Source organism: Sander lucioperca, chromosome 6 (genome assembly GCF_008315115.2).
Source record: "Sander lucioperca isolate FBNREF2018 chromosome 6, SLUC_FBN_1.2, whole genome shotgun sequence".
NCBI classification, from domain to species: Eukaryota; Metazoa; Chordata; class Actinopteri; order Perciformes; family Percidae; genus Sander; species Sander lucioperca.
The window spans coordinates 35,734,367-35,760,260 of record NC_050178.1 but is presented as its reverse complement, the minus strand read 5'-3'; the positions used below and the strand labels follow the sequence as shown (position 1 = coordinate 35,760,260).

The 25,894-nt window shown below is 40.1% G+C and overlaps 2 protein-coding genes across 3 annotated transcripts; one reads left to right on the top strand and one right to left on the bottom strand.

Moving 5' to 3' along the window:
- Positions 1-856: 856 nt before the first annotated feature.
- On the top strand, positions 857-3,212 carry mlnl (motilin-like). Its single transcript, XM_036002310.1, has 5 exons — positions 857-1,186; positions 1,713-1,843; positions 2,506-2,604; positions 2,777-2,882; positions 3,087-3,212. Exons 2-5 carry the CDS (start codon positions 1,724-1,726, stop codon positions 3,092-3,094), a joined length of 333 nt encoding a protein of 110 aa, XP_035858203.1. The 5' UTR covers positions 857-1,186; positions 1,713-1,723; the 3' UTR covers positions 3,095-3,212.
- Positions 2,967-20,353, bottom strand: zgc:64106 (uncharacterized protein LOC393348 homolog). 2 transcript variants are annotated; one of them, XR_004897645.1, is made up of 7 exons: positions 20,094-20,353; positions 17,323-17,562; positions 10,760-10,849; positions 10,435-10,623; positions 8,891-9,000; positions 3,529-3,848; positions 2,967-3,495 (listed from the first exon to the last, which is right to left on the bottom strand). XR_004897645.1 is itself a non-coding variant. In XM_031277387.2 (6 exons), exons 1-6 carry the CDS (start codon positions 20,248-20,250, stop codon positions 3,669-3,671), a joined length of 966 nt encoding a protein of 321 aa, XP_031133247.1. In that variant the 5' UTR covers positions 20,251-20,353; the 3' UTR covers positions 2,967-3,668. The 2 variants fall into 2 exon arrangements, 1 of the variants encoding a protein (XP_031133247.1); XM_031277387.2 differs by having other exon boundaries at positions 2,967-3,848.
- Positions 20,354-25,894: the final 5,541 nt, after the last annotated feature.

Genomic DNA, 25,894 nt, shown 5'->3' with positions numbered 1-25,894 from the left:
TTTGGGATCAAACGAACGGATCTTTTGTCTGCCTTGTTTGCCAGGTATGTATACCGGTGTTGTATACGGAAGTCAGGACAGGACTTGAATCGTTTGTCACCTGAGAGCAGAGGCACTGTCTTCCCCCTACTGGCGTGGGAGTGTAACGTTTGGATTACACTGAACTGAGCCACTTGTTTTAGAAGTGAAATGTGAAATGAAAGAAGTGAATTTTCTTAGTTGTGAAAATCGTTCTATTGATAGATTCTTGTTTTAAGTATTTTCACCTAGTAAAAAAACGAAATCGAGCACAAATTATTGTTTTTAACAAAATTGTTACCAGCCTAAAAATAAATATATTCTCTTGCTATGTTGTTTATCTTACTTAGATTTTATAAGACCAATCATTTTTGAGAATCTAAATCAAGTGACTGCAAACCTTTTATATGCTACTTCAAAACTTAAATGGAGCTTGTATAAATAAACATTTTCAAAACCGCACTCAGAACAACCAAAAACAACCAAACGGGAACGTTGTGTGGAGGTACAGTGCAACCACAGGAGAACGTTCCCGTTGGTTGGTTCCCTTAACGTTTAGGGAACGTTATAACCATGAGGGAACGTTCCCTAAACGTTAGTTTTTGGTCTGGTTCGAACTAACGTTTAGGGAACCAGAAACTAACGTTCCCCAACGTTCCCTAAACGTTCTGTGTTAGTGGGGATTAATGCATCAATAATTATAATCCAATAATATAATATGCATTATTCTGAAGCGGGCCATTCTGCGTAATTTTGCTTGTGGCACTTTAAGTATATGTTGATGCTAATACATTTTGTATTTTACTTATGTAAAAATGTGAGCACATGACTTTAACTTGAAACAGAGTACTTCTACACTGTGGTATTGATTATTTTCCTTAAGTACACAATCAGAGTTCTTTATTATCTTCATCAATGTGTCTTTTTGTCTATCTGGTCAAAGGCCTACACACACATGGAGCATGGTAAGCTTACTGCCGTAAAAAAGAAAAGCCAGATTCCTGAGTAATATGTTTCCAGGAGCATGGAGGAGAGTGCTTAAATGAGCCTGTTAAGAAGGGGGTGAGTATATAAAGGCTAACTGGGACAAGCTGACTCTCAGACCGGTGGAACTCTGCTCATCTTAAAGCACACTTCCTTAAACAACTGTCCAAAGCTGACACAGCCCGTGAGTATAACACATGGCTTCTCTGCTTCACTGTTTCTTTCTATCTCTTGGGCTTTCCCCCACTCTCTGTTACTCCTGTCTTTCTCTGCTTTGACGTCCTATCTTCATTCTCTTTTGTGTTCAGAGCTATCTTGCTGTTGTATGCAGTATGGCTGGTCCACTCTGGTCTCTTATCTCACTTGTCAGTGGAGCAGTTTATTGTTTTTTACTTCCACACTTCTCCCCCCTCCTCCCGCCTCTCCCTTTGCCCTATCTACTATTTATTTGTTAATGTTTCCCTTGAATAATAACATGGAATTTAGTTACTGTTTCTAGCACACACACACACACACACACACACACACACACACACACACACACACCCACCCCCCACATTCCCTAATTTCTGTAAGTGGCCTTGCCTCATGTGCCACTCACTCCTGTTGTTGTGGACTCACTGACTGTACTGTATGTTTGCATGAGCCTATTGTTCTGCATGTATGCCTACAGTATATGTGTATATGCATGTGTGTGTGTATTTATCCAGGACGGAGCAGAATGAGCATGCGTGGAGCAGTGGCTGGTTGCTTGGTGTTGGCGTGCCTGGTGATGCTGCTGGCTGAGAGGACAGAGGGACACATCACCTTCTTCAGTCCAAAGGAGATGATGCTGATGAAGGTAAGCAGCTTGTGTTGGATTGAACAGTGAGCCAAAGTAGAGCTGAGATTAATAGGGATGTCTGATGTCTTTTCAATGCAGTCATACTAGTGCTTAACTCATTATAGCTTTGTCTTACATTATATTGTCCTGTGGCTTTACCTATTGAGCACCAGTTTAATTATGTAACTTCAATTTTTGCACAATAAACTGTTTGCAACACAGATCTGAAACAATTAGACACATATTTTGATAATGAAATAATTGCATAATTTCTCAGTTATGAGGTTCTGCTCCTTTTCTTTGTCTTTTGTGAACGTCTTGGGGTGTTGGCGTATTGGCGTTTTTCTGTTGTTTTTTTACATTTTATGACCAAACGATTAATCAATTAATTGAGAGAATAACTGGCAGATATATAAATAATGAAAATAATCATTAGTTGCAGCCCTAGTATCAAAAACATTTAACACATTACACATTATTTAAATTTCAGTAGTATTTAAGGATAAAGTTACAAAAAAAGGTCAAGTGGAGGTTACTCGCAGTTTCAAATTGATGAACTGTCTATTGTTCATGATTTACAGTATGTAGGTAATTGTGGCTGGAGGTTGTAGAAGTCCATTCTGTATTACAGTAGTTTTAATTTTTGTGCAAATAATGTGTTTTGTGTGCCTGTGCTGCAGGAGAGAGAAGGTAGAAAGGACACGGAGCCTCGATTGAATGGTCAGTTTGAAGAGGATAGAGTCCAACAGCTTCTTCGGGTGGAACATGGTGAAAATCCTGTGAGCACACACACACACACACACACACACACACACACACACACACACACACACACACACACACACACACACACACACACACTTCACCCCCAACATTGTTGCTGTTTTCACCAAAGAATTATGTCATTGAATACAAGCCATTAACAATTCTTTGTTTCTTCTGTGTGTCCAGGATAAAACAGTGGAGATTGGTGTCCGACTTTCACCCAAACAGCTAGATCGTGTGGCTCCGGTGCTCAAAGAGATCATCCATGAGATAGTGGAGGAACATCAGAAAGGTACATGTGTTTGAGTGGTGGTAGATGTAGTGACACTTAAAGTAGTGACTTAAAAAAAAGAAGCTTATTTGCAGACTTACAACATGGTCTTGTATCTTCTTTTATTATCCAAAGATGATTAGTAGACACGCACTTATTTGTACAAGTACTATGATTAAAAACCTCTTTGACCATACTGTTCTCTCACTATCTGTGTCTCTGCAGCCAAGTAGCGAAGCCGAAGACACCATGTGATGAACACTGTACAAATTCTTCAAAAAGCACTGAATGCCAAATGTTTTATTGCGTTTTAATTAATCAGGAAATAAAGAGAAGTGATTGTGCCACTTATTCTGTTGTCATTGTGATGTCAGAATAATTTGGCCACATGATGTCAGCATGTCTCAGGAAACTTTCATTTCACTCATTCACATACCTGACTTTTGTGAAAACATATTAATATACATGTATAGTTCACATATTTATTTTCATGAATGAGAATTACTCAGACAACATGATAGCTGATATGAAAAGTAAGTGATTAAACTTATTTGGCCTGTTTTTCACACATGTCCAAGTGACAAAGCTTTGCCATTTACAAATATATAACACATGATTAATTTGTGCTTCTCTTAAAAACATGTCAGTTCATATCCCTTCAAATTAATGATAAAAAATGAATTCAGTAACTTCACCTGATGATTTTAAAGACACATTATGTCAGAACTGTTCACTCAAGAACTGCGGTAAGAGGGTGGAATTTGACCACTTTTCTGTTATCAAGCCCTTTTGCCTGATAGCTTTGTTTTAGAGCTTTGATGTCAGCCTCTCGCAGATCTCAAAGTCCTTGACCGCGAGGGCAGCGTCTCGAGCTAAAGGGACAGGGAGAACCAGGCAGCAGTCGCTGTCACAATACTTCCCAGTTATCCCCTCCATTTCCTCTGATACTGCACAGAAGGTTGGGCTGAATGCACCCTCATCTGGAGACTGAGAGGAAGACAAGAATGGTGAAGAGGAATTGTGAGGGTACAGTCAACGGAAATGACACATAGATAGCTCTGCAGGTGCAAATATGCAACCAGGAAGTTTGGGGAATCTCTGCTCTGATGTGTGTTTAGTTTAACCAGATGGTTAGCATAGTATGCTGCTACTGATACACATCACAGATGAACATCAGAAGGATAAGGGCTAGGTCAAGAGTGAACTCTGAGAATGGTTAAAAACAGACACAAACACTGGCAATAGATCACAGATGTGAAAGCTGTGTGTATGTGTGCAACCATGATTACATGTGACACACTGCATGATGCTGTTATCAGTGCATGCCACTGTCAACAGATCATAGTTCAACTTATTCTGTGCAATGAGGGATTATAAGCAATATTTCTTCACTCTTACAGTTTCACCTCTAAATGAAAGCGCTTAGCTAATATGGCTAAACTGTTGACTCATTTAACCCTGTATGATCTCAGGTCCCTGTGAGTTTCTTTTGCGCTGTCTGACTTTGTAGTGATGTTACTTTGTTCCCAGATCTCAGCAACTACTGTACTTTGGTGAATGCATCTCTCAGTACTTTCCGACCTCCTTCCCCAATCTGTGGCCCTCAGACTCAAGCCCCCGATTGGCTGCTAGTAAAAATGGCTCCCAAATATATAGTTCAAGTCGTTTCTAAACAGCGAGGCACTGTAGCAAACATGCTAATGCGGTGTGCATGAGGCTCAAAAGGTTTGGAGGGTCCTGTCTTTCTCTATCAACTTTGCAAAACAAGTGCAAAAGTGTAAGGAATGGTTCAAACATGTTTGTTTGCTCTAACGTAGGCTGCTATTGTCAGCTTACCATGCTAATTAGCTACCTAAAGTAGTAACTTAGAGTATCCAAAGCGAAGAGTAAGCATATCATTAGCTAGCTACATTAGTATGTGGGGTTACAAGTTATGTTAAAGAAAGCCTCTTTCAGGATTGACGCATCCATAGCATGGGAGCTGGTGTAACATCAACCCTGGATGCTACTAATCGCTATCAGAGTTTAGGGTAACGTAAGCAATGTCCTGGTCTTTAGTGGATTTGGGGAAGTTTACCAGAGATAACTTTGCCAAACTCATAAACTCAATAATCCAATCCAATCCAACTTTATCTGTTAAGCGCTTTAAAACGACCAAAGTTGACCAAAGTGCTGTACAGAAGAATAAATAAGACATCATAAATAAAATACATAACAATATAACATGAATACAAAATAATAGCTGCGCAATGAAAAACAATCAATCTAAATAATTAAAAGAAGTACAACAAGTCAACATCTTACTAGGTGTCAAAGGCCACAGAGAAGAGATAGGTTTTAAGACGGGATTTAAAAACAGACAAAGAAGAGGCCTGTTTAACATGCAGAGGTAGATCATTCCATAATTTAGGAGCCGCAACAGCAAAGGCACAGTCTCCTCTGAGCTTCCGCTTAGTTTTAGGCACACTCAGGAGCAGCTGATCTTCTGACCTGAGAGAGCGAGTGGGGATATAAGGGCGTAGAAGCTCCGAGAGGTAGGGTGGGGCAAGACCATTCAGGGCTTTAAAAGCAAATAAAAGAATTTTAAAATGGATCCTAAATTGAATAGGCAACCAGTGGAGTGAGGCTAAGATGGGGGAAATGTGCTCATGTTTACGTGTGCCAGTTAAAAGACATGCAGCAGCATTCTGTACCATCTGGAGACGGGCGATGGAGGACCCACTTACCCCCATATAAAGTGCATTACAGTAATCCAGCCGAGTGGTAACAAAGGCGTGGATTACCGTCTCAAAGTGCTGTCTTGACAGTATTGGCTTTATTTTGGCCAGCTGCCTCAAGTGGAAGAAGCTTGATTTGACAACAGCCTTGATCTGACTGTTAAACTTTAGCTCCGGGTCCACTGCCCCCCTGGTGGCTCAAACAGGCAATTGCATTGTTTAAAAAATGAGTGGAATAATTACATCTGGCATGACCAGATATTTTATAAATATCTTAAATAACACAAAACAACTAAATGGTGATATGTAATACATCAGAGTTCATATACTGCTTTAGTAAAAAAATTATTACCTGGCTGACGATGATAGCAAAGCACTGCTACAACACACACAAGTTCACCATAATCTACAAAAGAACTACTTACATGTGCGCCCTCATTTAGAAGTCTCCCAGCTAATCCTGCCTTGTAACTGACCGAAGTTGTAGAAAGAGCCTTTCTTTTACTGTCTATGGAGCTAGCTAGCTGACATGATCTACATCTGAGCTACTGTGCAAGTGCAATCAAAGATAGTACAGAAGAAGAAGAAAAGAGGTCTCACTCTGTAGCTAAAACAGAGTCCAGCTGAAAAGAGGATCTGCAGCAGTGAGAGAGAGTGGTGCAGTACAACAAAAAGATGGTGTTTTTTGAAAATTAAACCATGTAAACCTATTCTGGTACAACCTTAAAATACAATTATGAACCTGAAAATGAGCATAATATGGCTGCTTTAAGCGTCTGTTTATTGCGTTCCAAAACAGCTGTGCTGCGATTGGATTTCATAAGGGGTTAAATGGTTACAATGTAACTTAAAATCTGCTTTAAAAATAAACATATATGTTTTGGAATATAATGTTCTGCTTCGGCAGCTTTACCTATGTTCTAAAATATACAATGACGAAGCCTAGTGACAAGTCCATAGCAACCAGTGTTGAATTGGTTATATCCCAGCGTCCTTTGCTGAATGGTCTCAAAGTTTTATTGTTTTATTTCATATGAATACTAGTTTACTAGAGGAGTAACTTAGTATCTGCAGTAATGCAGTAATGCATGAAGTGTGCATTTAGTTTCCAGTGCTTATTGTGTTTCCACAACAATGTTAGTGAGTAAATCTACTGAAATGGCCACCACACCATAACAGAGGAGTGTGATGTGTAAGATGAGAATGCAGAGATTAACTCCTATATGTCATGGCTGTAAAAATCAAATGGTATCTGTACTTCTATGCTAAGTGCAAACTTGCACGCAAGGGGAGGATCATTCCTCTTTTTCAAATAATTTTGGAGGGCCGTAGGAAAATTATTAATGACGAGGGGAGGGTCACGTCTTTTTAGGTTAGATACCACAAAATTCCTCCGGTGGCCCCTTATTTAAATAACAAACAGTCCCGTAGATAGTGACAGTGGATAGACAGAAAAGGGGGAGAGAGATGGGGAATGACATGCAGCAAAGGGCAGCAGGTTGGATTCGAACCTGTGCCGCACTCAGCCTACATGGGGCGCATGCTCTTACTGGGTGAGCTAGAGGCTGCCCCTAATGGTGATTGTTTAATTCTAAATCCAATGTGCTGGTGTACAGAGCCAAAACCAATAAAACAACAAAAATCACTGGCATTCCTAATGAACCGTGCTGACAGTGTTTGCAACATTTGGTTAACTGGAAGTCTGGGACAAAGTCTGTTCTGAAGAACGTTCCTTAGATTAATGATTGCTTGCACAGTTCTAAATGTTGTTTATATTATCAGATGTCTTCTATCAATAGGCTGTGATAAAGCACTGGTCATACTTATCCTGGAATTAGTCATCTGGTTTGAACATTGTGTGTTCTGGCTGCCAAGGCTAATTATTAAAACATTTTTCATCGGTGACTGTTTATAATTTCAAGCTAAGGAATCCCAAATTCATTATTTGTAAGTAGGTCTGTTTTAACTGGAACACAACAGGAAGGTAAACAGGAAGGTCACATGCCTTTAATGAAGTGTATTATTGGGGGCCAAGCAGCGAAGCTCCAAGGCCCCATAGTGATTCTACCTTTTCTTATTATTACACATATTTCCTCTGCCATGGGAGTCTATGGCAGCCTATAGAACCGTACAGTAAAAAGTTGTGAAATTTGGCACATTGATTCGGGACAGTCCCATAATTAATTTCACCAAATTTTAGGTCTGCACCACAGGCAGTCTAGCGCCACCAATGGGTCAAAGTTGCTGTTGTATCCATTCGATTAACTTTTGAACTGTATGCCCGATTTTGAACGTCGAGATATAGTTGGAATCCTTGGATGGCGCCGAACTCAACGCACCCCATCATGTAAATATCCCATAGACAGTATATAATGGACCAACAGATCCCGTTGCTCTGGACGGAGACCAGTGAAGGATATTAGAAGCACTTTTCCGGTGAGCGCTGAGCGTTACTGCGCAGCCTCTAACTGAGAGAGACGACATAAATGTGACGTGAGCAACCTGTCAACACACATGCGGCGCACACACACACACACACACACACACACACACACACACACACACACACACATATATATATACACACACACACACTGGGTTTTTACCCTTTAGACGGGAACGCGACGGTGGAGCGTTTTTAAGATTTCCACTCTGGAGGGTGGATTCACTTTTCTGCGTTTTTAAGCCTCAAAAATGACGTCGCCGTCTAAACGAAAGGCACATCTGATAAAATATTTTGTCGTTTTCATCTGCGAGCGTATTCGTGTAAACAGGGCCTACCATTGGGTGAGAGAGCATTTGTATAACAGGAGGAGGTTCATGAACAATAACGAATCAAATTCAACCTGGACATTAAAATTAAAAAAATACAAAATTATGTGGACAGTGACTCTGCAATAAAATGCAACAATGTATGTGTATTTATTTCTGTTATTTTTGTTGTACTGCTGCAACAACCAAAGATAGAGTACTCTCCATGCTGAACATATACTGTCTTCTGTTGCTCTCGTTGGAGCTTTGTCAAGTCTGAGAAACTTAATTTCTGATGATGCATAGGCTAGCCATTTTGAGCTGTATGTGTTGACTCTTTTGGTCACAGACTGTTCTTTGCTTCCAGATGTGTGACACATGGTTGTTCTTTTGTGTAAACAGGGCCTAGCATTGGGTGAGAGAGCTTTTGAGAGAGATTTGTATAACAGGAGGAGGTTCATCAACAATAACGAATCAAATTCAACCTGGACATGAGCAAAACATGACAGTGGAAAATTATGTGGACAGTGACTCTGCAATAAAATGCAACAATGTACTCACCTTGAAAAAGAATATTCCAATACAGTTGAAAAGAAAACGGATAGTGAATGGATAGTGTCTCATTACATCTGTCATGACAACACCAGGGTGGACAGAGTTTGCAGTGACGCCTAAAGGAACATAAACACATAGAGGCACACACAGATACATTAACAGTACAGATATAAACACTAGGGACAGAGAAACTGTAAGTGCTGAGAGACAAAGTCAGTCTCAGCAAGTCTATTAATGCAGACTTTCCTCTGTAAAGGGAAAAATCTGTTTCAACCGCTTTTATAAAAGCTACAATGTTTGACAGAAAAAAATTGCCATTGTCTTTCATTTGAATTGTCATACACTTTCTGTGTATGACCATACAGCATGTGAACTAATTCACGCCTTTGTATGCGGGATTATTGTAACTTTTTGTTGTCAGGCATGTTACATGCTAGTACTAAACAGTGGTGGAAGAAGTATTCAGATCCTTTACTTAAGTAAAAGTTCTAATACCACACTGTAAAAGTATCATCAGGAAAATGTACTTAAAGTATTAAAAGTAAAAGTACTCAATGCAGAAAAATGCTTTCATTTTAGAAACTGGAAACGATTAAAACAGTTCTGATAATCAACTTAGTGTTTAATCAGCTAATCATGTCAGCTGTAGCAAACTGTTGGCCTGTACATTGTTAGGTAGTTTAATTTATGATAAACCATTGTATTTTTTAAGCTAAATGTGTTTTGTGTGCAAAAAATATTAATTTGTAAAGTAACTAGTAACTAAAGCTGTCAGATTAATATAGTGGAGTAAAAAGTAGAATATTTCTGTCTGAAATGTAGTGGAGTAGAAGGAGAAAGTGGCATGAAAAGAAAAGACTTAAGTAAAGTACAAGTACCTCAAATTTGTACTTAAGTACAGTACTTGAGTAAATGTACTTAGTTACATTCCACCACTGGTACTAAAAGTCTTCAAATGGTTAAGAACACTTTAGCAAGAATCCTAACTGAAACTAGAAAACTTACCATATTACCATACTACATCATTTTTAGCTTCCCTTTATTGGCTCCCTATCCATGCCTGTCCACTTTCCAGGTTTCCATGGTGGTGAGGAGGTTGTGTGGCCCAGGTCCTATCTGTTTGTCGACACCTGGAAGCTGCTTGACATTATCCCGGATCCATTTTCTTTATATGTTTACATTCTATGTATAGTTTTATCATTTGGATTGTCTATACTGTGATTTTATTATGTTGCTTGTTCTGTACACACAACATCTGTTGCATGTCTGTCCGTCCTGGGAGAGGGATCCCTACTCCATTTCTCTTCCTGAGGTTTCTTTTTTTACCCATTAATTAAAAGCTCTTTTGGGGAGCTTTTCCTCAGCTGAAGCGAGGGTCGTTAAGGACAGAGGGTGTAATATGCTGTACAGATTGAAAAGCCTCTTGAGGCAAATTTGCGATTTGTGATATTGGGCTTGACCTTACTTTCTGCAGCACTTATTCAACAGGAAACACCATGCATTCGCTATACTAATGGATGGTAATCATTAAAATCTTGATTTTAGCCTACCTGTCCCTTCTAGCCTGCGTGCTAGCTCGTTGGTACAGATTATATTGTGCAGCTTTGTGTGGTTGTAGACATTATCCATGTGGTAAGTGAGGTTCTCGCCATGAAAATGAGAGAAGTCCACTTGACCCTTCGCATGGTTGACTGAGGAGATGTTGACAATACGCGCCGGAGCTGAACGCTTCATCAGGTCTGGAGTGAATCAGAGACAAGCAGAGCGAGGAGCAGAGAAAGAAAATGAAAGACAAATAATAAGTATATGACAGGTAATCGGGATTTCATATCCACAATATACCTGCTGTATTAAAGAGAGACTGCAGAGTCTTACCCAGCAAAAGGTAGGTGAGAAGAAATGGTCCCAGGTGGTTGGTGGCAAAAGTAACGTCAAAGCCATCTTTGGTTATCTGCCTGGGTAAACCTGATGGTTAAAGTGCAATTGGATTTTACAAATATATTAAATACAAATGTACACATAAATATGCACAAACACATTTGTACTTCTATACTTTGGAGTACTTCACATTGGCATAATGCATTGTAAACATTACAATATGTCTCATATATACTGTTATATTGTTGTGCTACTATATATTATGTTATTCTATACCGATAGTTACGTATTGTAACTCCAGATTCTATGAGTATAGGCATAGCCCTCTAAGAGCTGTTGCTATTGGGTTCATCCCTCGCACATGCGCAGTCGTGAAGATTTCTTTCGCGCCCTTGTGCCCTGCATGGGCTTCTCTTACGTCCGCAGTTACTGTATATTACAGCTGCAAGACCAGATATCTGCTCTCTCAACATCAGCTGTAGAAAAGACCCCAAAGTTATGTTAGTGTTGCTGTAATTTAGTACAGTTGACCATATGGCGTTTCTATTTTTCACGTTTACTCCCGTTTATTCAGTACTTGTAACAGGGTAGCCAAAGCGCGTTGCGGAGGAGAAAGCCGCTGATGCGGTGCTCCCCTTCTGGGATGGACACAGCCGTAGTTGCGGGGCTCCGTAATCCTCTTCTGTTTCGAGCTCCAGTTCTCCCAACGGGGAGGAGGGAGAGCCGGTGCCGGCTAGAGAACCATCTATGGGGGGATCCAAGTCAGCGGACTCTTTCCCGCCAAAGAGATCCCCTTCCGGGATCTCTGGGTGTCGCCGCTGGTGTTATCCTTACCTTACCTGACTGTCTGGCCGGCTGCCATCGCCTGCCGCTTCAGTTCCTCCGTCGGTAAGTGGGCGCAGAACTGCTGGCGGCCAGTGGGGTGCCAGCCCGGCGAACGGGGCCGAGGCACGCCTCGCAGCTCGGGTGGAGATCTGGCGGCAGGATGTAGCCGGTCCGTCAATCGGTACACAGGCGAACACCGCTGTTCTTTGAAGTCTTCAAACTGCTTGTCACTGAGGAAAAATAGGGAGCAGATCTCTGGTCTTGCAGCTGTAATATACAGTAACTGTGGACGTAAGCGAGGCACAAGGGCGCGAAAGAAATCTTCACAACTGCGCATGTGCGAGGGATAAACCCAATAGCAACCCATACAAAATATAACACATTACTTTACAGCTGTGTTAAGGAAAAACTCAGAAGCAGCACAACTCATTTCACATACGTGAAGAATGTTCGGTAGACTATGATGATTTACACAAGAGCATTTAATGAACACTCAATTTAGATTAGATTCAACTTTATTGTCACTGTGCAGAGTACAAGTACAAAGACAGTGAAATGCAGTTTGCGTCCAACCAGAAGTGCAAAAAAAAGCAGAAAAGTGCAATGCAATATACAAGTATGAGACAGGTGGTGCATAGGCAGGACAAGAAATATATTGCAGTGTTAAAAGAGCCCAATAAATATAGCTATGTAATATGATACAGATATGTGCAATGTAGTAGAAGTGACATTATACTAGTGGTAAAAATAATATAGATATAGATGTATGCAGTGTATTAACAGAATATATAATAAGAAAAACAGAATAAATATGGATATACTGAATGAACCATATAGACAGATATGTACAGTATGAACATATCTGTACATATTTGTCTCAATTGAGGAGAGAATTAAGCCGGCAGTACAGTTTAACCATGATGTGTTATTGTGTAGTTCTGTTCCAACTCTCTGAAGTTCCTGTCCTCCTGAAGGTGTATTTAAACTCATGCTGGAGGCGTTAACTTTAGCTGAACCTTTAAGGTAAACCGTTATGATTTTGCATGTGCCCAAACACAGATGCTAAAGCCTAGTTCAGCCTGTCTCTCTCTCTGGGAAGTATGCTAAAATGTGGCAGGCCCACCGACCTCCAAAAGGAGATTGATGATTGAGTGTTTCCTGTTGATGATTGACTGGATGATTTAAGCCTTGACTCGGTTTCACGAAAGCGGAGGCACATAAATCACCATGGAGATTTATTCTGTGCAGCTAGCCTGCTCTCGACCAGGCTAACAGCCAGGATTTATTTAATCCTGGAGCCTTTTCTGATCACCCAGCGGTGGTTTTACCCTATTGTTATCAGCCTGCATTAAAATACAAGTTTAAGTACTGTTATTATTTAAAGTTGTGACCATTATTTTTTTATAATTATTCATGTGACAGTCATTGTTACTGTTATATTGCTGTATGAAGACTGCTGTTCATATTGTTGTTAGAAGTTTGATGAATATATTATGGCAGTTGTTGAGATAATTAGAAAAGGCTGATAAAATTTCAAATGTGTTTTAAATGAAGTCTGTTACTAAGGGCAATACATACAATGCTGTACATTTCTATAGTTGACCAATGCACCTTGAATTATTTTAGTTGATTAATTTCTTTTAATTCTTTAACAATAAAGGATCATGTTTGTTCCACTTCCATGTGCATTGTATTTGGCATTCTTAGCACACAATTTGTGTTGTCCAGTAAACTGGGACTATAATTTGGGAGGATTGTACAATTTAAAGAACATATCCTAATTGTACAATCCTCCCAAATTATAGTCTTAGTTCACTGGACCAGTAACTATCTAGTGATGTAGGCTACTGTACATTCATGTAACAACAGGGGAGAGGACACCCCAATGGTTTTTGACCTTATGTTTTGCTGGGGGGGGAAATAACTGATGAATATACTCTGTTCCATTCATGTTTACAGTGTGCATGGAATTTATCACTTAATTATCTTTATAGTTTCTAGATTTTAGAGTCCAATTTCTTCAGTGTCTTTATTTTCTATGTCCATATATACAAGGGTGCAAGGAATATAATATGTAGAGAAGGAAACTCGTCCTCTATAAAAAATAAAAAAAAACGCGAGAAAAAGTGTGGCAGATAATAGCGGACAGACTGAATGATAGTCTAAAAATATACATTGATGAACTACTGCTCTTAACTGAAACCATTCAATGAGTCACTGTCATTTGCAAAGCAAACAGTTGTACACCTTGCATTAAAAGCGAGCAGTGGAAGTTAATATGACTTAGGAAATGTATATTTTAGCCCATGAGAGAGAGGGAGAAACAGAGTGAAAGAGATATTTACACATCATAGCGTTGTAGAAAATTGATCTTCATGGTAAATTTCCTGAGTAACATTATCTTCTGCTCACTTTTAAGGCAAATAGTACAACTGTTAATTTGTGCAAATGATTAGTAGCCTAATCCTTGAATGGTATGATTATGATGGTTTCAGTTCAGAGCAGTGGTCAGTTAATGTATATTTTTAGGCTGCTTACGCATTCAGTCGGTCCGTGATCGCCTGCTACGCTTTATCTCGCTGTTTCATTACAGTGGCCGTGTTTCTTTTCTTTTTATACAAATAATGTGTTTCACATCATCATACTTCCACAAGAAGCTGCTGCTCACTCTGTATAAAGTATGTACAATGCGTATTCTCCATTTTGGCATCAGTAAATCTGTGATCGACCTTGCGGTCTTTTGAGGAAAGCCGTGGATGCGCATCTATCTGAATTACTTGAGCCTAGCTCAACCTAGTCTCTCCTCCTCAGCCTGGCTTGGCCTTCGTGAAACACACCAAGCCAGGATGCACAGATTAGACTAGGTCAAGCCTCGCTTTATCAGTTATCCTGGATTTATATATTCTGCTTTTGTGAAACAGGCCCCTGAAAGCAAATTATATATAAACAATAATAACAACAACAACAAATATGTGGACGGGATGGCATGTTGTAACGAGGTTCGAGCACATGCAGCAAATACTTGAACCAGGCGGGAGTGCATGACACGGGAGGCTCCAGGCTTCATCCATACAGTCTCAAAGTTTTCCCAAACTTTCGATCTTAAAGAGGCCGGCGGGTCCTCTTGTGGGTCGCCACCACTCACCATACTCGTCCTTTAGTGCTGCTATCTCTGACTCACTCACTGGACCGTCGACCTGCAAAAAACTGCATGTAGGTGGAGCTCGGCTAGCTTCAGAGCTAAGGCAGGGCTACAGATTAGGTGTCCCTAGAACCTGCGTATCTAACAGTAGTTCCGCATTACATTAGTGCCGCATTACATTAATTAATTTGCATGCAAGTTTTATTTATTTTTATACCGTGTATTCTCCGTGTAAATTCATGTACCGAACCGAGACGCCCGTACCGTTTCGGTTCAATACAAATACATGTACCGTTCCACCCCTACGTTAAACGTATCATATTATATGTTGCTATGTAACATTGAGTCTTGTGCTATATTCTTTTCTATTACTACAGACAAACACTGAGTACCATTACCATAACTTAAACATATTATATATTAGTCTGGTGTGCACTCTTTACATCAGGGGTCTCCAACTCAATTTACCTGGGGGCCGCTCGAGGCAGAGTGTGGGTCAGGCTGGGCCGCATCAAGTATTCAACAAAAGTATTCTTTGTTTGCTTTCTTAAATAAACCTTGTTGCCTCAGACATTTTTTAAGATTGGCGACCCGGTTCTTTCTCTCATCTCTCTGGTATTTTGTATACTCCTCAGCATGTCTAGTTGAGTAATGACGTCTGATGTCATATTCCTTGTACACTGGGGCGTAACATGAATGGGGGCTCGTTCCGTCTTCTTGTCGCGCTTTGTTTCCGGGTTTGTTCGGTTGGTGAGTATTTGGTTGGCAGTTTTTTGGTGTGTGGGGGGAATTATGCAGTTTTCACTGGATGATTTTGTGGCTAGTCTTTCTTTGGCAAAAATCGAAAAATGCAAAAAAAAAAGCTGTTGATGGTGGCAACTTGTTATAATGTACGTGTGTCTTACAGTGCCAATAAAGCGGAGCTTAAACAGTTGCTGTGTGCAGAGTTGGTGGAGCAGGGCGTCCTACCTGAACCAGCTGCTGATGCGGCTGTTGCTGCTGTGGGTGGCGCGGCTGGTGACGCACCGATGGCAGAGGTGAAAGCAGCGGGGGCTGCTGGCATGCTCGCTGCTGGTGTGGATCTTCAGCCGGTCACGGATCCTCTCATAGGTAATACGACCACAGAGGATCTCCGCATAGCCCTCCAAATAAAGGAGGTAGAGACCAAAAACAGACAGCTAGAGGTGCAAGCCATGCATCTGCGCGTCAGGGCTCTCGAGCTGGAAAGAGGGGCTCCTGTAGTCTCCACCCCGATGTCTCCTCTTGACCGCAGTGCTGTTTCTGCTCCAGCTTTTGACATCAGTAAGCACATTGCTTTAGTTCCTCCATTTCGTGAGTCCGAGGTTGATTCATATTTCAGCGCTTTCGAGCGGATAGCTGCTGCCCTAAGTTGGCCCAAAGAATTCTGGTCCCTTCTCCTCCAGTGTAAATTAGTGGGGAAAGCTCAAGAAGTCTGTGCCAGTCTGTCTATTGAGGATAGTCTTGATTATAAAATCTTGAAAAAGACTGTGTTGCAGGCCTACGAGCTGGTCCCCGAAGCATATCGACAGAAATTTAGAAATAGTGAGAAAACTGCTAACCAGAAGTATGTTTGTAGACTGGGGCGTAACACCCACTTTCACTGAAATTGCCTGTGCTCGTCGCCAACCTTTCTCTTCACGGCACGTGGAACTGGGTGATGGCATATATTTTCCGTCACTCTGGAACACGTTTCAACCAAGTGACTAACGTTGATACTTCCCCAGGTACTTCACGGTTGGCTAGCTTGACAACCGTTGACAACAAATGCCGCAGTCACGAGACTAGCTATGGTAGCCCGTATGTGCTAAACAAATAAAATAAAAGCGTGGAAAGCGCGGCACACGCAACGACTCAGCAAAAAGGTGCGTTTCAGAACAACGCGCGGGCCGCACTGACACTAAACTCCATTGACTTAGCTGCTGTTAATCATTCTACTGTAACTTTATCAGCAGCACTCACTTTCACATATAATTTGTCTCCAAATACTGTATAGTTTCTACTTTTCAATCTAATGTATTTTTTTGTATTCTCTATTCTTATTTATTTGTGTTACTTTTTATACTTATGTGTATTTATTTCTGTTATTTTTGTTGTACTGCTGCAACAACCAAAGAGAGTACTCTCCATGCTGAACATATAATGTCTTCTGTTTGTCTTGTTAGAGCTTTGTCAAGTCTGAGAAACTTAATTTCCGATGATGCATAGGCTAGCCATTTTGAGCTGTATGTGTTGAATTACTGGTCCAGTAAAACAGCAATGTCTGTCAGTATGCCAAACTCTTTTGGTCACAGACTGTTTTTTGCTTCCAGATGTGTGACACATGTGTTCTTTTTGTGGAATGTTTTTCATTCTATCATTATGCTTCCATTTAAGGATTCAGTTTATGTGAAGCCAAACCTGCATGAATGAACATGTGTTTGTGCCTTGTGGTACTGCATTGTTACACTGTGTGGATTCTGGGTTTTGAAAATTCAGTTAACTCCACTTGATAATTGTCGTCCACGAAATACAAAACTGCCCAGTGAAGCTTAAAAACTAATAATTCCATTTATGCTGTGTGTGCATGTATCACCTGATATTCCAGCATTGTTGACAAGGATGTGGAGAGCTTTCTCCTCTTCAAGAATCCTCTTAGTAAATTTCCTGACAGAGTCCAGAGAAGACAGATCCACCAGACGCAAGTGGATGTCACCGTTTCCTGTTTTCTCCCTGATTTCTTTAAGTGCTGCTGTCCCCCGGGCCTCGTTTCGACAGGCCAGGATAACACGGGCCCCACGGCGTGCAAAGTCCAAGGCAATGGACTTCCCAATTCCTAGAAGAGTGGACGAGTGCAACAATTTCTTTGCAATAATTGATAACAAAAAATGTCCATATAGCAGATAGCAATCAACAGGTGACCTAGGCTCCATTAACAACTACCCATGTTTAGACATGTCGTATTGTGGTACAAAAGTTGGACAACATGAATTCAGATGTTAAAGAAGGTAGAGTTGGTTACTATCTCTCTGTCTATCGGTCTGCCAATCTGTCTGTCTACGCTGCATTTCCACTGCATGGTACGGCACGTCAGGTCTCCCCTTGTTTCATTTAGAAAAACTGAAAAAAAAACAAAGTGGCATAGGCTGGGTTATTTGTATCTGATTATGAAGAAAAAAAGACTTTGTTATTCTGCTGATAAAGCACGTATAAGCTACAGTTCAAGATGGCTTTTGCTGTATGGTCTTGAATATTATGTATCATCTTTTCTTGATTTTTGTCTGGGTGGGTGGTGATGACGAAGGGGGGGGGGGGGGGTGTTCATGTTGCGAATTGTATGTTTTGTATGTTGTTAAAAAAATAAAAATTGTTAATCACAAAAAAAAGAAAAGTAGTCCTATTATTTGTCCAAATACCATGTCATGTGATATGCTACTTCAGTACAAACAAATACTACTGGGACCACTACAGATGAACACTTAATATCTATATTCACAACCACCACTGACTATTCCTGTGACAATTTGGCCACAATTAAGCAGATTGATGATACACGGTCCATATCCTCGATTTTGATCTCCCCTCCACTACATTTCAGAGGGAAATATAATGCTTTTTTAGAATTATTATTAGAAATGAAATTACCCAACAACACATAGGCTTACACCTACAGCTGAAATGATTAGCCAAATAAACAGTTGATTGACAGAACTATTGTGATTGTTTCTAAAATGTGAGGATTTTTCTGCATTGAGTACTTTACTTCTAATACTACATTTTACTGATGATACATACTTTTACTTAAGTAAGAGTTTCAATGCAGGCGTTTTACTTGTAACAAGAGTATTTTTACAGTGTGGTTTTAGTACGTTTATGTTAAGGATCTGAATACTTCTTCCACCACTGCCTGCAATCTAATGGTACAATCCACACCAGGGGTCACCAACATAGTGCCCGCGGGCACCAGGTAGCCCCCAAGGACCACATGAGTAGCCCTCAGGCCTGTTCTAAAAATGAAAATTGAATATTGATATTATCTGTTTCCCACCTTGTTAAGTCATTGTTGATAATTATTGTGAGAAATTATCATTATATGATCAGTGTCTTCACATAGATGAGTATCATTAATCATTAATAATCATATATAACTAAAGGCAAACTGAGCAAATTTGTTATTTCAGAAGAGTGTATCAAACTGGTAGCCCTTCGTATGACTCAGTACCCATGAAGTAGCTCTTAGTTACAAAAAGGTTGGTGACCCCTGATCCACACAGTATATAATATAAAATATATATCAAAATTTCATATAATTTAGTACAAATATGTACACACATATGCTGTATACTTATAATAAAAAGGATTTAGTTTAAATAAAAATGAATAGCACAGATTGGGAGAGAGAACACCTCTAACTTGTTATTTGAGGGGGCACAAAATGCTGAGTAATGGTAAGGTAATAATAAAGTAATGAGGTATTAGTAAAAGTGACTATTAGGCAAACAATTAGAAACTAATCTTGTGCCATTCTGTAGGTGAGGCAGAGTTAGGCCTACTGCTAAAGTAGTTATTCAGAAACGTGATAGCCTCTACACATAGCTGCAAGAAGATGCCATAACAATTCCATTATTAAGCCTGGGGAATTCATCTACTAGCAAAACAGGGTTACCATTCACTTCCGTCATGCTCTTTAACATAGGCTGTTTAATCAACAAACAGACCAAGATATCTTGCTCTGAAGCAGCTTAATTCATGAATACCATCTAGCTCGACAACCATTATGAGAAATAACAGTAAATTCTACACACAAAGCGTGACCTACTGTCTTGAATTTTAAACAGTTACTGTAAGTTCTGTTTAAAAGCACTACAGAGTGTGTTAATGTGTTGATAGTTAACAAGTTACATCCATGGTCTCAGGAAAGTCATATTATCTTTCCTGGCAATGGCATTTCCTGTAAAATCCAAAGTGTCAGTTGTTTAAGGAAACACTTGAATCAGGACTTTAGAAGAGGAAAAATAGCTTTTATCGTATTAACGGCCATATCAAATCGCCACACGCAAGCAAGAACAAATAAGCCATCTTGTCACTTACCATATTGTTTCAACATTCAAATTGTTTGGTTGCCACTGGCATTAAAGCATACCCTTGCAGCCTGTGTGATTATTCTGTATATTAGAATGAACCAGCAGGACCTAATAAGCTATTTGCTTCTGCCTGCTCATTCTTGAACTTATACTTTTTTATTATTTATTTTTGAGTCTTTGGTAAATTCTGATTGTTTGCTTTTGATTTTTTTTTGTTTTGATTTGTTTCAACATTGATGATTGTTCGAGATAAACAATAAAAATGAAATGAAATGAAACCAACCTGTATTGGCTCCTGTCACTATAGCAGTCTTCCCTTTCAACCGAACGGTGCAGGCATGTGGATCCCAGCGTCCTCTGCGCTGCATGCGCACAACAAGCGCCAGCAGCGCCGTGGAAATTGCCCAAACCGGGTTACAAAATATATCCAACCAAACCATTGCACAGCCAGAGTTGAGCGTCTGTCAGCAAGAAATAAAAAAGAAACCCGGGAGGAGCTGGTCAGCATACGCCAGCGTCTAAATGCTACGTAAAGTAGGTGTGCCTAACAACAGTAAACCAGCGGACGGACGGACGACACTTCTTTTGGCGCAGATATCTGGAGAGACGACCAGCCCAATCTTCAAATTCTGTCGCTCTGCCTTTCCTTTGTGTGAGCAACGTATATATCCTATGCATTGTATCAACATAGGACGTGATATGTGTGAGTACATGGTTCGACACAGAACTTAGCCAATCAATGCCTGTTATCTGGCACAACTCCAAAAAAGGTCTTTTCTGTCTTGGGGGGACCCCTACTCATGTTAACACTTTCCAGATGTTCTCAGTGCATGTAGTGTAGAGTTCATGCATCCTCCTTATACCAAAAACTTAGATCACAATGGTAAATAGTCAGATACCACAGATTTATATATCAAAAGTAGTATAATATGAATCACATCACATTCCATTTCCCCCTATGAGTAAAAAGTAGAAATTAAAACAACACAGTAACACTGGAGAATGTGAAACCATAACACAATCAGATATTCAAAAGGGATACGCTTCCATCAATACCCCACCTAACATTGCTCCATCTCTGTCCAAATCAGTCACATCTAACAAAGGCATCTGAGTGCTATCTCCAGGCATTACTACTCCAACCCATCTCAATATCATAGCCTTTGCAAAAGTCAACAGCAAAGTACAAAAGCAAAACATCACACATAGCGCTAAAAGAGCCGCCACCAAAATCTGAACCACTACTGCTCCCACTGGTCCTAATTGATCTTGCAACCAAACGTTTGCAGACCATCCAGCTCCTTCAGATCGACCAAATGCATCCCTTATACTTTTCAATGCATCTATAACACTCGTGATATTATCAGTACTATCAGGAATCAAAGTATAACAATCATCTCCCGTCAAGTTCAGAGCTACACACAAACCACCCTGTTTGGCTAAAATATAATCAAGAGCCATGTCATGTTTCAACAGCGTCAATCTGTGACTTCTTTGAGTATTTGACAAAATGTTAAAACCTCTAATCGTCTCATTTGCAAAACCTTGCAAAGTATAGGTAATATTATCAATGTGATCTGCCAAAAATGTTACTCCATACCAAGGAAAAAGTCCTAATCCCCATTTCTCTCCCAAACTGATTTTCCAATGATAAGCTTCTAGGTTGTGAAATTGTGCCATCTCTCTCTTCACTCTACTTCCAGAACTAGCATCAGTTTGAGCTGTCTCAGGCGCTTCCCCTTTTTGAATGGTATAAACCTCATATGGAAGCTTCAACGTCGCCATATAACAACATCCTATCCATCCATAGGGTAAAAATAAATAGGCTTTGTTATCACAAACCCACCAGATATCTTGAAAATTCCCTATAGTCACGTTACCAGGCAAAAGCTGATCTCTAACCATCACTGTTCTACCCTTCTTACTAGATGGTATAGAAAAAGTTACTTTATACATATCTTCACTAACCTTGCGTTCATGCTTATCCAAAGTCATCATATAATCATCACAATCTGATATTCCCATAAACATTCCTGGTCCATCATACGTCTTATTTGAACAAAAACATCCTTTTGCCCTCGTAGGTGTTACTTCCATTGATTCTGGAACTGCTGTTAGCTTATTCTCCTTCTGATCTAACAAGTTCACATAAGGTAATCCATTCAACCAAGAACAATCATATTTAGGTCTAAACAAATGTGTTGACAAAGACATCACTACATCTACTGCAGATTGTTGATGATACAACAACCATGATAGAGCATAAGATTGACATTTAGTAGACAGAGGTTGAGCCACTGTCTCTAAAATTGAGTCCCACGTACCGGGTGGAGGTACTTTCAACAGACATGGACCATCCAATTTCTTAACAGACCTCACAGAATGAGTTAACTGCTGGAACCATAGATTCCTACTTGCCCATCTATCTGTGATTCTCAAAACAGAAGAATCAAATCCATATGCTTTCCATGTAGTTTCTCTCTTCCTTAATGAACGGTATTGATCAATCATATCTACTAGTGTTTCACCAAAATTAGAGAACTCATTTTGTTCATCCGTGATGCCATTCTGAACTGTTTCAGATGAATCTACATCCTTCTCTTCTACCATCTGTTCACTAACGTCAGAAATATCCTTACTGCTATTTGCACCTAACTTCGTCTGTAACACAAACTTCTGGGTTACATTTATTACATTCTTCTCTATTTTCTGAAAAATTGTACTCTGTGTTGGCGTCACATTTACAAGGGATGCTACTACTGTCGTAGCATTCATTTCTTTCGAAGTTACCACCAAATTCATTGCTTTAGTTGAGGTATTAACACTTTCAATTGTTTCCAAAAGCAAATTGACAAACGTCCTCTGTGTATTATTCACTCTTGGAGTAATTACTGTAGTATATGGTTCCTGTACTCCTTTAGTGACTGTAGAAATTTCAACAGACTTTAAATCTTCCGTCACAAGTGTCACTTTATGAGACACACGACTTGCTATCCAATAATTTTGAAATGGAACTGTTTTAAACTCTGGCTCTGAATAAGTACACACATATTCCCCTAGATCTTCCCATGTGGTATTTAACAAAACAAGTGAACAATCACCTGAAACTTTCCACCATCTCATATCATTGAACAAAGAATACTTCCTTTGACTATAAGATATACCATCCATTTCTGGTCCTCGTAATAATACAACCTCACCACGATTATTTCTCCACTCGGGAAGATTATTACCACCATTGTTCCATCTCCCACATTTACAAGGAAGAACAGTTGTTGTTCCCAACTTGACTTTCATCACAATCTTCAATACAGTTGGCATTTGCGAAGTCATCCGAGGCGCCACTGTAGTCAACTTTGATTCATTTATACCTTTAGCAACTACCAATGCTAAAAGAGTTGAATTACCACTCATTGTTCTAATGTTAGGCTGAAGTGTTGATATCAGTGTTGTTGATTCTTTTGTTTCTTCAACAACTTGGACCCCCATGCTTTTGTTCCCATCTTTTACTACCAGCGTCACCACATTAACTCTGAGTCCCGACTCCATCGCTTTCAAACTGTGGATCATAAAAAATACACTTATAATCATCTTGATCCTCCCGTTGGGAATTATACACATAAAGACTACAATCCCCTTCAATTTTCAATCTTCTCTTATCATTTAATAACGCATACTTTCTTGATGTCATTGTTCCTAACAGGTCTAAAACTCCACCATGACTGTTTTCCCACCGAACTCTAAATTCTCCTTCACCGCTATTCCCTCTCATACACTGGCATGGAAGCTGAGCTGGCTTTCCTAGAGATACTTCGACTCTAATCTTCGTAGCGTCTTGGTTTGACTTTTTTCCTGACTGGTCTTGGGCTATTTCGTCTAACTGAATCACCGGCTTCTCCTGTAACTGAGTTACAGCCCTCGGCAACCTCTGTGGTTTCACCTTCCACTGGGATAGTCCCTGCTGTTTCTGGGATATATTGAAACTCAATATCCCCAAATCTCCTTTCCTGTCCATCAATTGCTGTGTCATGTCTGGCATCCTCAAAAGTATACACATGATCATCAGCATTGTCCACATTATGGACAATCTCTCTTTCTGCTGGCTGTTCTTCCCTACTTTCTTCTGGCTCTTTTGAGCCCTCAACATCTTGATTCCCTAGCCGTGGTGTTTCTTCCCTGGGAGCTTTAACACAATTCGATAAATGATACCACGTTGGAGACCCTTTAACCTGAACGGCTGTTCCCGTACTGCGAACAACCTCAAATGGTCCTTCACGGCGTTCGTTATACCATTTCCTTCTAAATACCTTCACGAACACCTTGTCCCCAGGTTGCACTGTACTCCTTTTTTGCTCATCGAGCTTCTCCTGCACCTCTTCTTTTCTTTGCCTGTCAGAAACATATGTGGATATTCTTTTATGGAAATTAGCCATATATGTAACATATGCTCTCATTTCATCTTCCAAAAAAGCCAAACTTGGACCTTTTCCGCTTGTTCGCAAACAAGGCGTAGGCATCCGTCTTCCTGTGACCAATTCATGGGGTGTCATACGTAAATCACGCAACTCACTTGAGCGACACACCATCAAGGCTAAAGGTAATGCGGCTATCCAGTTCAGCCCTGTATGTTGGCAAATCTTGACAATACGATTTTTCAAAACACCATTCATTTTTTCGCAAATCCCTTGGCTTTGTGGATGATAAACTGCTCCAAGACGTTGTTTAATTCCCAATTTTTGAAAAATCAATTTCACTGTCTTATCCACGAACTCTTTCCCATTATCTGAGGATATTCGATCAGGAAGTCCCCACATATCGATTGAGTCCTGCTCTCCGGAAGATTTCTCCCATAGCTGGAATCCCAACAAGATTAGCCAAAAGTCTCTTGATATCTCCTATGGCAAACTGTGTTCCTGTCGACATTTCTTCCAACTTTGCAATCCAAGGATGTGCTCCCTCTTGAAGAGTAGGCAACTTATCAAGAATGTCTGACATATCAGTGTTCTGCAAGGGCTTGTACTCCAAATTCTGTCCTCGAATGAACACCGGCAGCATCTTCTCGCTTACCTTTCCCTTTCTTGAGCGCAATGTATATTTCTTCTCCACTTTTTGGGATCCTTTCTTCCGCAATTCTTCCCTCCTTGTTTTCAGCTTCTCAAGTTGCTTTTCCAGTTCTTTTATTTCTTCTAGTTTAGTAGATCTCTCCAAGTATATCTCACATCGATCCATGTCTCTTTCAACTTCTTCTAACTCAGCTGTAGTAGAACATGATCCCGTAGCTCCTCTGATCTCCTCTTCTCCATCACTTTCGTCTCCATTTTCACTTTCGTCAGAGGTCTGATCTCTTATAGCTTGTTGTTTCTTCCATTTTTCTTCTCCTCTCCTTTCCGCTCTGGCCAGCACCCTTCTGATTGCAGGGGCATATCCTCCCATGATCTCCTCTTCTTCACTCTGATCACCATCGTCATCATCCTTTGTCTGGCTAAACCTCACTCTGCCCTTGGTTTCCAGATGTTTCAATTTCTTCTTACTTTTGGAGTTTGGAGTCATTTTTATAGTCGTTTCTGCTTGTCCTATCTCTATTATTAGGTCATCTTCATCTCTGATGCAGTAGTCACCCTTCTGACTGATCACTGGAAGCTGGGGATAGATGTCCTTAAACTCCGCTTCCTCCTCATAAGGTGGAGGTCTTTTCACTGATTCCGTATGCGAGAAAGGTGTATTAACTTCTGCCATTAATTTTTCTGTTATTTTCTCCTTTTTTGCCATTTCCTCTACACTTTTGTTTCTTTTATCTTTTGTAGCCTTCATCAGTTTCTGTCCCTCATTCTCAAACAACTTAAGCGTACCCAACTCTTTTTGTCTCCTTATTCTACGTTTTTTGCCTTTTTTCCCCTTCTTCTGATCTGCCTTGTACGTAGACACAAGCACTTGGATTATTTTAATAACATCTGGGTTAAGAGTCCCCTCTACTGGCCATGGCTGTTCAATAGTGCCATTTTCCTGACAACTTAGCGATATCATTAACTAAAGGATTGTTCTTTTGTACTACATCAACCGGAGTGATTATTTTCTGATTGTTAA